The following is a 12,677-nucleotide window of genomic DNA, read 5'->3' on the forward strand; positions in this document are numbered from 1 at the left end:
TGCCTTTCATTTCCCTTTGCCCCATACCCATGGCCCCAGACAATCACTCATCTGCTTATTATCACTATAGATTAATTTTTATCTCTTCTAGAATTTCATATAAATGGACTCTTATGTAGTCATTTTAATATGGCTTCTCTTGCTCAGCATAACATATTTGAGATGCATCCATGTTATTGTGTATATTAGTAATTTGTTATTGCTGAATAGTATTTCATTTTTATACATTCACTTGATGGACGTTTGAGTAATTTTTTACTTTTTGGCTATTGTGAATGATGCTGCTGAGAAAATTCATGTACAAGATTGTGTATATACATATATTTTCATGTTTCTTGGGTAGCTACCTGAGAGAGGAGTTGCTGCCTAAGAGTATTAAGGAAAGTATGTGCCTAACTTCTTAAGAAACTGCCCAACTGTTTTCTGAAGTGACTGTACCATTGACATTCACACATCAATATGAAAATTCAGTTTCTCCACATCTGTGCCAACACTTGGTATTGAGGTCTTTTGAATAATAGCCTCTTGTGGGTGTATATAGTGGTGTCTCACGTGGCATTAAATTGTATTTCCCTAATGACTGATGATGTTGAGCATCTTTTAATATGTCTATTGGCCATTCCTATATCTTCTTTTGTCAAGTGTTCAACTACTTAGTCTATTTTTGGGGGGATCAATTGTCTTCTTACTGATTTGGAAATTTTTATATAATCTGGATATAAGTCCTTTGTGAAGAATATTAATTATGAATATTTTCTCTCTGTGCCTTGCCTTTTGGTTTCCTTAATAGTATCTTTCAAAGAGTAGAAACTTCTAATTTTGATGTTCAGTTTATACATTTTTTTTCTTTTATGGTTAGTGCTTTTTGTCTAAGAAATCTTTGCCTATCTCAAGATAATGAAGACTCTCTTCTTTTTTTTTTTTTTTTCTAGATGTGTTATATAGTTTTATGTTTAGGTCATGGTAGATTTTTAGCTCTTTTTTTGTGGATAGTGTGCGGCAAAGATCAAGGTTTATTTTTTCCCATATGGTTGTTCCAGCATTATATTGAAGACTCTCCTTTCTCCATTTAGTACCTTTGGAACTTTGTTGAAAACCAGTAGGCTGTATATGAAGTCTGTTGTGTTCTAGTGATGTATATTTCCACATCGATATATGAAAATTCAGTTTCTTCACATCCTTGCCAGTAGTTGGTATTGTAGGTCTTTTAAATTTGAATTATTGCCATTCTAGTGAGTGTGTAGAAATATCTCATATGGCCTTAACTTGATTACTGTAGCTCTGTAGCAAGTCTTGGAATCATATCATGAAAGTCATACAAATTTGTTCTTTTTCAAAATTGCTTTTGGCTTTTCTAGGTTCTTTAACTTTCCGTGTATATTGTATAATCAATTTATCTGTTGCTACAAAAAGGTCTTGCTGAGATTTTGAATCTATAGATCAGTTTGAGAGAATTGACATCTCAACAGTATTGAGGTTTCCAAAGTGTAAACATGGCATGTCTCTCCATTTATTTAGGTTTTTAATATCTCTGAACTGTTTTGTAGTTTTTAGTGTATGTCTTTTGTTAAATTTGTCGCTAAGTGTTTCATGGGGTGGTTGTACATAATATTGCTTAACATTTTAAATTGTGGGAAAATATATACAAAAATAAATGTTACCATTTTGATCATTTTTAAAGCACATAATTTAGTGGCATTAAGTACATTCATTCAGTTTTGTGCAACCACCATCACTGTCTATTTCCAGAATGTTTTCATTATCCCAAGTAGAAACTATTCGTTAAACAGTAACTCATTGCCCAGTCTTCCCAGCCCCTGAAAACCTCTGTGTTAATTTCCATCTTTGTGAATTTGATTATTTTAGTACCTCATATAAGTGGAATCATATAACATTTGTCCTTTTGTGTCTTGCTAATTTCACTTAGCATGATGTTTTCAAGGTTCATGTTGTAGCATATATCAGAATGGCCATTTTTATTTAAGGTTGAATAATATTCCATTTTATATACCCACAACATTTTGCTTATCTATTCATTTTTTGGTAGACATTTGGGTTGTGTTTGTTGTTTGGCTATTATAAATAATACTGCTCTAAAGATTAGTGTACAGGTATTTGTTTGAGTCCCTGCTTTCACTTCTTTTGGGTGTGTACTTAGGAGTGAAATTGCTGGATTATATGGTAATTCTTTAACTTTTTGAGGAATTGTCAAACTGTTTTCCACAGCAGCTACACAATTTACATTCCCACCAGCAATTCCACATCCTGGCTAACAGCTTCTATTCTCCATCCCCTTTTTTGATCATTGATATCCTAGGACAGGGATCCCCAACCCCTGGGTCATGGACCATTATGACCAGTATCTGTGGCCTGTTAGGAACCAGGCCACACAGTAGAAGGTGAGTGGCAGGCAAGTGAGCATTACCTGAGGTCTGCCTTCTGTCAGATCAGCGGTGGCATTAGATTCTCATAGGAGCCCGAACCGTATTGTGAACTGCACATGCGAGGGATCTAGGTTGTATGCTCCTTATGAGAATTTAATGCCTGATGATCTGTCACTGTCTCCCATCACCCCCAGATGGGATCATCCAGTTGCAGGAAAGCGAGGGCTCCCACTGATTCTACATTATGGTGAGTTGTATAATTATTTCATTATATATTATAATGTAATAACATGAAGTGCACAGTAAATGTAAAGTGCATAAATAATGCAATCCTGAAACCATCCTCGACCCTCACCCTGGTCCGTGGGAAAATTGTCTTCCACGAAACCAGTACCTGGTGCCAAAAAGGTTGGGGACCGCTATCCTAGTGGGTGTGAAGTGGTCTCTGTGCCTGATTGTGGTTTTGGTTTGCATTTCCCTAATGTCTAGTGATGTGTATCTTTTCATGTGCTTATTGGCCATTTGTTTATCATCTTTGGCAAATGTCTGTTCAAGTCCTCTGCCCTTTTATCAATTGGGTTGTTTGGTTTTTGTTGTTAAAGTATAGAATTATTTGTATATTTTGTGTTCAGTTTTTAATAATGGCATTTTAGGGATGAAAGACAAAGGTCCTTTTCAACCTAAAGAAATGACAGAGAAAAGTTCTTCTCTCTGTTTTCTTTTAAAAGGCTGATTATCTTTATACTTTTCATGATCAAAATTGGCATTATCAAACCTTCAGATGTGAAAACTATGTTTTATAAATTTTTCAACAGGCTTTGTTTTACTAAATAATCCTTTGCTGCTGTTGTTGTTTGAAACAGGGTCTCACTCTGTTGCCCAAGCTGGAGTGCAGTGGCATGAACACGTGAGGCTCACTGTAGCCTCCACCTCCCCGGCTCAGGTGATTCTGCCACCTCAGCCTCTCGAGTAGCTGGGACTACAGGCACATGCCACCATGCCTGGCTAATTTTTTGTATATTTGGAGAGACGGGCTTTTGCTATGTTGCCCAGGCTGGACTAAACAATACCTTTGAAGTTGCTATTTTTATTTTACTCTGTTAAGATAGCTTTTGGCTCATTTATATTAAAAAATATTAAGGATTGTGTTTAAAACAAAAGCAAGACTGTGCTTTCATTCAGGTTATCAATCACTAATGGTGTTTTTGAAAAGATTTTAAAAAATGCTACAGAAAATAACTGTTGAATACTTATCTCATTTATATTCAAGACAAGATAGATTTAGAGAAATTCTGTTTTTCCTTTTGAAAAATACAGTATTTGGAATTAAGATCTCAATACATGGGTTTAATAGCAGATTGAACATAGCAAAAGAGAGGATTAATGAACTGCACGGAAAATACCAGGCTAAACCATGGAGAACAAAAAGGATGAAAGGTGCAGAAACGAGCATACAAGTGAATTGGTGAAAAGATCTGACATATTTGTCATTGGAGTCCGAGGTGGAGTACCTCTGAATAGAACAGGGCAAAAGCAAGCAAACTAATTTTTTAAAAACCCTAACATTTGAAGGGCTCATGACTAAGAAATTTTCAAAACTAATGGAGGATTTCTAGCGTTCTGGTGATGTGCTATTATTTGATCTGGGTGCTGGTTACCTGAGTGTTTAACTTTGTGAAAACTGACTGGATGCCATGATTTGTATACACTTCTGCTACATGTTATATTTCAATAAAAAAAAAAAGTGAATTGAGCCATAAACAGAATTCTATAAAATCATGAGACAAATGTGGCTTTCATAGGAACCGAATTTCAATAATATTCTCTGATATTGGTGTATTGATCTTGATTGATCTTTTTAAAAATGATTAATAGAAATTAACAAAATTTACTTTTAATTTTGTTGGAAATTATTTCAATGTAAGGTCAAAGTACTTTAGTAAGCAGAATGAATTCATTTCTAGAATTAAATGTATTAAAATGAAAAATACAGTATTATTTTAAATTCCATTTTTTGAATATTCATAAAAATAGTTCTTCCTGTTTTTTAAAAGAGAAATTTTTTCATTGTGTGAAAGTTTGTTAAAATATTTACTCATATACCCTTAGTAAACTGTTCCTGAGCACAATCTGTGAAATTAACTCCCAGCCTTTTTAGTTTTTTTGCTTTATATAAATATTCTGTGATCTCTTCTGTTTAGTAAATAAGTATATTTTCTCTGTGGTAATTGATTTTTTTCTTTTTTTCCTTCAGTCCTGGCTTCTGAAATAAATTGTTTTAAGTTGTTGAGCATGGTAAACAATATAGATGTATATAAGGAGCAAATAAAAAGTCCCTGCCTATTTCCCTCGATTCTCCTGACTGTCTTGTTAGCAGGGACTTTAAAAAAAAAAAAAAAAAAAAAAAAAAAACCAGCTTTACAGAGAATACTTTTCTATACTTAGATTGAAACTAGATAAAAAGCAAGGTAGTTTAAAAATACTTAATAAACTTATGGAGAGCATATTAGATAGTAAAAACTTTATTTTGAAAGTAAGCTGAAATCTGAGAAATGCTTTTACAAGTATGTAAAAATTACAAGACTGTTCTTTCTTTCAGATTTTGTATCAGATTGTACCATCTCATAAATTGATGTTGGAATTCCATACATTACTTAGAAAATCAGGTAATAAATAAATTTTGTTTTTTACCTTGTGTAGACAAGCTATAGACTAGGGACCAGGAAACTATGGCCCATCAGCTAAATCCACCCCTTGCCTGATTTTATAAATCAAGTTCTGTTGATGTCCATCTGTTTATGTATTGCCTGCGGCTACTTTTGCACTATAGTGACAGAACTGTGTAGTTGTGACAGAGACTGTATGCCTTGCAAAGCTTAAAATATTTACTATCTGGGCCGTTATAGAAAAAGTTTGCCTACTCCTGTCATACAAGGTAAAGGCAGTAGTTTGCAAAAGAGAAATGGCTCGATTTTATATAATTCACTCCATTTTAATCCCTACTAGATTTCAGCACACCATAGAAGGAAATAAGTTGGCTAAGCCCAAAGTTGTCCTGGGACTGCCTGGGTTCCTCTCTGAATATAAAAGAACATGTATAAAATGCCCAAACAGGGCAGGTACTTTAAGTAATGTTCTCAGTAGAGGAGTGTAACCCACATTGAGATCAGACTCACCACCATTACCTCATTAGCAGGAATTTTTATTGAGTTTTTCAGATTCATTGCAGGAGTAAAAGCATAATGAATTTTTAAAAACTGTTAACCAGAAGGCTTATGATTCAATATTTTATCAACAACATATATGTAAAGTATATATACAGTTGATAAAATATATACATGTATATTTTAGCTTTGTACATTTCAATACCTTATGTAAACTTGAATTGTTACAACCATTGCAGAAAAAGAAGAACACCATAAACTGGGGTTGGAGGTATTATTTGGAGTCTTAGATTTTGCCGGATGCACTAAGAATATAACTGCTTGGAAATACTTGGCAAAATATCTGAAAAAGACCTTAATGGGGTAAGAAACATACAGTATTTATTACTAGGTCATCATAAATAATATTTCCCAATATTTTAGCTAATATCTGTCAATTTTTAGAGATCTTTACTTATGTTTTTGGATTTTTTTGAACTGTGTCTTTAGCTGTTTTCTGAGTACATTTTCTTCTGAAGCAAAGAAATACAGAGTCATAAGGGGAACATACAAAAATTCTATCAATTTTTTTTATGCCATCAAAATAAATCCTGTGCTTAGCACTGCTGCTTGCTAAGGACTACGTATGTGTTTTCCAGTTGGAAATAAAGACTAGCAGGGATCACTCTTTGCTAATGACTCGTGATTTGTGCGTCATTAACTTGTAAGATCACATGGGAAGCAGCTTTCCTCCTACCTGTGTTTGATCATTTTTTCAGTGAGTATTTTTAGGACCTCACAAGATCATCATACACTATTCATTCAACAAGTACTCATTAAATCCATTGTGACCTGGGTATCTAAAAGTGTACCTCTGATTATAATATTATTAGTGTCATATTTTGAGTAAAGGAAAATGAATTTCCTATTATTTTTACTTAGTGTGTGAGAAGAAGGGATATCACAAAATTGTTTCATATATTTATTATATCCAGTTTAGTTATTAGGCAATTCAGTATCAGTTGGAACTTGTTTCAGGCTTCAGATCTGACTTGTCTTGATGGGACAGTGCTGTTTATAAAATGGTTTTGGTGTCGTATGTTGACGCACTCACTGTAAACCATTTTCTAAATCTCAAGCACTGAATAAACTACTAGATTATAAGGTCCTTGAAAGCAAAGAGGCTCATTTTTTCGAACTGCTGTTTGTTCTACCATAGGGGGCACATGGGTGCCAATAAGCATTTGCTCAATTAAATTATACAGATCTAATGTGCAACACAGACTGTAGTTAATATTGTATTGCATATAGAAAATTTACTATGAGTAGAGTTCAGGTGTTCCCACCACACAAAAAAGTTTATGTATATAAAACATGTTGTATATCTTAAATATATGCAATGAATAAATTATTCACTGACACATAGAATTGCCTGCACTTAACAGTTTAACCTATTTGTTCATGTATTTGTATAATAAGGGCATCTTAATTTGGATAGTCATTCATGGCAGCATATAATTTTAAGTAAGCTTTTACTTAAGTAATAGTAATAGATAATGTTGACTGAATATTTACTATGTACCAGACACTATGCAAAGAGCTTTATATAAGACCTGCTGTGCCCTACTACTGGAATAGTTTAATCTTAATAACAGTCCTATGAGATCAGTACTGCTAATGTCCTCAATGGCACTGAAGCTCAGAGAGGTTCAGCAACTTGCCCAGGATCACATACATAGTAAATGGAAGAGCTGATATTTGAATCCAGGAGTCTGGCTTTGAGTCTTAGCACAGACTCGAAGACACTGTGCTAAACTGTCTGTTTAGTGAAATGGAAAGTGGGATATGGAGATAGAAGAGAACAAAAAAGGATTTGCTTTCCTATTGTTGCCAATCATGTGTTATGCCTTGGCCATATTCAGAATTTAGCTTGGAAACATCTTCCTTGTCATCTTTCTGTAGACTCTAAGTCTAAATTCTGTTAATATAGATTTGTTCACATCATTGACCCTCTCTTTTGACATTTGTCTTTTCCAGAAACCACCTTGCGTGGGTTCAAGACGAGTGGAACTCCAGGAAAAACTGGTGGCCAAGCTTTCATTTCAGCTACTTTTGGGCAAAAAGTGATTGGAAGGAAGATACAGCTTTGGCCTGTGAGAAAGCTTTTGTGGCTGGATTACTGTTAGGAAAAGGTACATGTTTTTGTTTTCGTTTTATCTAGACATAGCTTTTGGCTGATTTTGGAATAATTCATTTAGAGCTTACCTAATGTGGTACCTAAAAATACTAGGTGCTTAAGACGTAACTGCTTAATGGAAGAGTGAATCCTGAGTTGGGACCAGGTCACGTGCTTAGATTAGAAGCAGTGATTTCATATCATTGATTATGATTGGTTTTCGTCTCCTGACTTGAGTGTTGTTAGGGGGTATTAAGATACATGATACAAACTTTTCACAAGAATTGACCATTTAGCCTTGTTTTATAGAAAGTTTACTGATATTTTCGAGTATCAAAATATTCTTTATTGACCTCACTGTTCTTTAATAGCTTCATATTATACCAATATTTACTTGTCTATTTCTGTAAGCACGAAACATTTCCTCCACTTAAGAAAAAGAATACCTTCTACTAGCATATGAAAAAAATTATCTTCAAAGAAAAGGAATATTGATTTTTTCTTCAAAGAAAAGAAATATTTTGGGTGGTAAAACTCTTACCTGCTTTCTACCACTGAAATATTGAAAAGGTGGCCAGTACCGAAATGAAACTATCACAGAGTATGTCCAGAAACGAAGAAAATAAATCTTACAGTGACCACTAGTAAGCAGTCCATTGCTAGGGAGCTTAAGGTGTCCTGAAGAGATTCTCCAATTCATTTTTGAATATAGTTTCTGTTATTTTGGAATTAGTAGTCTCAGTGAATGTAATAAAATGTTGATTAAGAAGAAAATAAAAATTCTCTAATACACTGATGACAAGGAACAGAAAGGTGATTTGGATTGTCATTTTTCTACTACTTTATGAGTAGAGAGGCATCTAGCACAATTATCAACAGGTCTCTTTGAGCAGAGTAGAAGGATCTGGGTTACGGGAGGTGGAGGTTGCAGTGAGCCAAGAACATGCCACTGCACTCCAGCCTGGGCGACAGAGCGAGACTCCGTCGAAAAAAAAAAAAAAAGGGAAAGATCTGGGTTAATTTTCCAATTCTCTCACTCACTTGCTCTGTAACTTAGATCAAGCAATTAACTTTTAGGAGCCTTTTCTGTGAAGTGGGCATTGTAACACCCGTCTTATTGTTGTAAGTATCATGTGAACATCGCATCAAAGTGCTTCGTAATTTCTAAAGTGCTCTACAAATATGAGGCATCAGTTACTCCCGCAAGAGCCACATCTCCTCTCAGGCTGTTAGTGTGGGGTTAAATGAGTCTATTCATTAGTTAAGCTGGGCTTGCTTCTTGCTCTGGTTACCAACCTTACTTTATAGGATTCAAATCCTAGGCATGGTCTGCCTTTGCTTTGTGCTTAGAGTGGGGTATGATGGCTCTCTTTCTTTCCATGTCTCGCTAAAAGCAAGCCAGGCCCATTTCTCCTTGGAGGGGCCTTTCTTTGTTGGGATTGAAGCTACTTGGTTGCCCTGTGACTTCAGCTCTCATGGACTTGAGAGTTAATATTTGTAGTTTTTAAAGCTTTTTCTCTATGTTAGGGTGGGAACGAAGTTCTTTCCAGCTTTCTATATAGGTACAGGCAAAAATTTGTGTGCAGAATATTTTGTTTTTTACTAAGGTAGTATGATATGTTTAGAAACACAAATTATTTTGGTGATACTACAGACACCACTGCTTCCCAGCTAGTAAAATGTTACTAGCTGGGTGTAGTGGCATGCAGTGCGCCTGTAATCCTGACTACTTGGGAGGCTGAGGTGGGAGGATTGGTTGAACCCAGGAGTTTGAGACCAGTTTGTGTCACATAGTGAGACCCCATCTCAGGAAAAACAACAAAATGTTAGCAATTCTGGGATACTAGTTTCAGGAATAATAAAAAATGGTTACTATAGATACAGTATATGTCCTTGCATTTTCTCAGGTAAGATGGATGCATACAAGCTGAAACTGTAATGAAATTAATTTTTCTTATGTGATTTATGGTCTTATTCATTTACCAACTCTAAAAATCCTCAATATCCAGTTTACGTTTTTCTTACGGAAATATGATTCATTTGTCTGAAATATTTGACAAATGCTTGACAGTCCTGTGTGTTGTAAGACTATGAAGAGCAGGTGGAACTTCTAATGAGCACGAGGCCCCTCTGTCAGAGCTACGTCGTCTCCACCTTGCTGCTCGCTACATGGCTAGAATGAATAGATAATGTTTGACCATTTCTAACCTATGATTTGTTTATTCTAATCCTTCACACAAAGATTTTCTACAGAGAACTTTCTTACTGTTATGAATGTAACTTTGACTGATTTACAAGCTAACATTGAGAAGGAAGCTGTACAAATGTGCTTTTGCAGAAGGCTCATTTAATATGTGACTGTATATAATATACCTATCACCATCACTAGGGTGTAGGAGGAAGGGTAGAAAACAAGCTAAAGTCTATGCTTTAATTATGATGGATTACAAACATCTTTGTGTATGGGAAGAAATATATTTCATTGGGCACAGTTGAGAATATACTTTCGCCATATTGGTAATGCAAATACATTTTGTATATAGGAAGAAATATATTTCATTGGGCACAGCTGAGAATATGCTTAGGACATATTGATAATACAAATAAATCTATTTTCATAGTCATTAGTGTGCTAAACTTAAAGCAAAAATTTAAAAATGTAGAAATATACTTGAAAAATGTGAAAATGTGATGAGTATTAAAACTTTTTATTTTGCTTTACTTTTTAGGTTGTAGATATTTTCGGTATATTTTAAAGCAAGATCACCAAATCTTAGGGAAGAAAATTAAGCGGATGAAGAGATCTGTGAAAAAATACAGTATTGTAAATCCAAGACTCTCATACTGAATTTTAGTTATTTCACAGTAGTAGCTACACAGTAAGTAGCTCAGTAGATAGTTATTGAATGTGTTTATGTAGTTATGTGTTATGTATTAAGAAGCTTATATTACTACAAAAAACTTATTTTTATATATTTTTATATTTTTGTATTATTTATAGCTAGAGAAACAGTATTACTGCCTTTGCTCTTTGTAACTGTGTCTGTTTTCTTTTTTGTAATGTTAAATGTTACATTTGTTAAAGAATAATTCTTCAAATGACAAAATATTAGAGAATATAGTTCTACAACAGTTATTGTTTGCAAATACTTTGCCTCTGGCTATTGTGTAATAAACTATAACTTGTGGTGCTGTGAAATGAATTTATATTCTTTTATATTCTAATTAATCAATTTTAGGTATACCACCATGAAGAAATATATTGGTGATGAGTTCTGTTGAGGAATTTTGAAAAGAGAGAAGGATTTAGAAAACACTCTTTCTCGGCCAGGTGCAGTGGCTCACGCCTATAATCCCAGCACTTTGGGAGGCCTAGTTGGGTGGATCATGAGGTCAGGAGTTTGAGAACAGCCTGGCTAACACAGTGAAACCCTGTGTCTACTAAAAATACAAAAATTAGCTGGGCGTGGTGGCAGGCACTTGTAATCCCAGCTACTCAGGAGGCTGAGGCAGGAGAATCGATTGGGCGGAGGTTGCAGTGAGCCAAGATCGCGCCACTGCACTCCTGCCTGGGCAACAGAACTAAACTCTGTCTCAAAAAGAAAAAAAAAAAAGAAAAGAAACTCTTCTTTTTCAGTATAAAGACATGACAGTTTGGGGCAAAATAACCTCCTGCTAGAGAGAGACCTTTTGCTCTAGAGGACTAATTTGGGTTGTAGCAGTAGGGAGGGCTCGCTCTTTTCAGTTGGCATTGGCCTCACTTCAAAAGGCTCTTGGCTTTTTGGTGCCTGGCACAGCAGTCTAAGATCGCGAGGTCAAGAGATTGAGACCATCCTGGCCAACATGGTGAAACCCTTTCTCTACTAAAAATACCAAAAAAAAAAATTAGTCTTGGTGGTGTGCACCTGTAGTCCTAGCTATTCAGGAGGCTGAGGCAGGAGAATTGCTTGAACCTGGGAGGTGGAGGCTGCAGCGAGCTGAGATAGTGTCACTGCACTCCAGCCTGGCAACAGAGCGAGACTCCGTCTCGGAGAAAAAGAACTCATGCGTCCCCTCTCCTTTTTCTCTTGGAAACTAGGATGCAGCGGTATGTAGCTGGACAGTGGAGGAAACTCGCCAGTGGAATAGTATCCCTGAGTCACACAGTAAACCCACTGGGAAAACCTAGCCAGAAGCCAACAGCAAGTTTCCTGGTTTATGGGCTGAGCTTTATAATATGTTGGGATAATTGGTAGAATAAGTGCTTCTTCAGAAATGTCAGCTTTTACATTTACTGCTGGGATAACTAGTAATTGAGTTCCATGAAAACTCACTAACTTCAGAGCAAGTCTAATAGATGGTGAGACACACGTTTCCCATTGGCTTATATTCCTACTAATTCTAAACCATCTGCAAGAAGATTAGGGGACAAATTGTGCTTTGTGAGTAGTTTATATTTCAATATTACTTAGTAAGAAAGGTCTATCAATAAAGAAGTACTTAGAAAGTACATGTAAAATGAGTAGGCATTCCACAGAGCCAAAATAAACCAAGTTTAACTTTTTTTTTTTTTTATTTGAAAATATTGTACTTTTATTTTTTTTTATTTTTTTTAAATTTATTTATTATTATTATACTTTAAGTTGTAGGGTACATGTGCATAACGTGCAGGTTTGTTACATATGTATACTTGTGCCATGTTGGTCTACTGCACCCATCAACTCGTCATTTACATCAGGTATAACTCCCAATGCAATCCCTCCCCCCTCCCCCCTCCCCATGATAGGCCCCGGTGTGTGATGTTCCCCTTCCTGAGTCCAAGTGATCTCATTGTTCAGTTCCCACCTATGAGTGAGAACATGCGGTGTTTGGTTTTCTGTTCCTGTGATAGTTTGCTAAGAATGATGGTTTCCAGCTGCAACCATGTCCCTACAAAGGACGCAAACTCATCCTTTTTTATGGCTGCATAGTATTCCATGGTGTATATGTGCCACA

General features: G+C 35.5%; 1 protein-coding gene across 3 annotated transcripts in view; it reads left to right on the forward strand.

Moving 5' to 3' along the window:
- The window catches only part of TAF1A (TATA-box binding protein associated factor, RNA polymerase I subunit A), a 31,144-nt gene extending 19,840 nt beyond the window's left edge, over positions 1-11,304 (forward strand). For 2 of the 3 annotated variants that reach the window (XM_025395487.1, XM_025395492.1), the window contains 5 exons: positions 4,984-5,050; positions 5,788-5,911; positions 7,565-7,719; positions 10,433-10,582; positions 10,943-11,304. In XM_025395487.1, coding sequence (XP_025251272.1) covers positions 4,984-5,050; positions 5,788-5,911; positions 7,565-7,719; positions 10,433-10,551 — 465 coding nt within the window. In that variant the 3' untranslated portion in view covers positions 10,552-10,582; positions 10,943-11,304. Of the gene's footprint in view, positions 1-4,983; positions 5,051-5,787; positions 5,912-7,564; positions 7,720-10,432; positions 10,905-10,942 lie in introns of those variants that run through there. The other variant, XM_025395480.1, reaches the window with a different exon arrangement.
- Positions 11,305-12,677: the final 1,373 nt, after the last annotated feature.

The sequence above is a fragment of the Theropithecus gelada genome, chromosome 1 (genome assembly GCF_003255815.1).
Source record: "Theropithecus gelada isolate Dixy chromosome 1, Tgel_1.0, whole genome shotgun sequence".
Taxonomy (NCBI): Eukaryota; Metazoa; Chordata; class Mammalia; order Primates; family Cercopithecidae; genus Theropithecus; species Theropithecus gelada.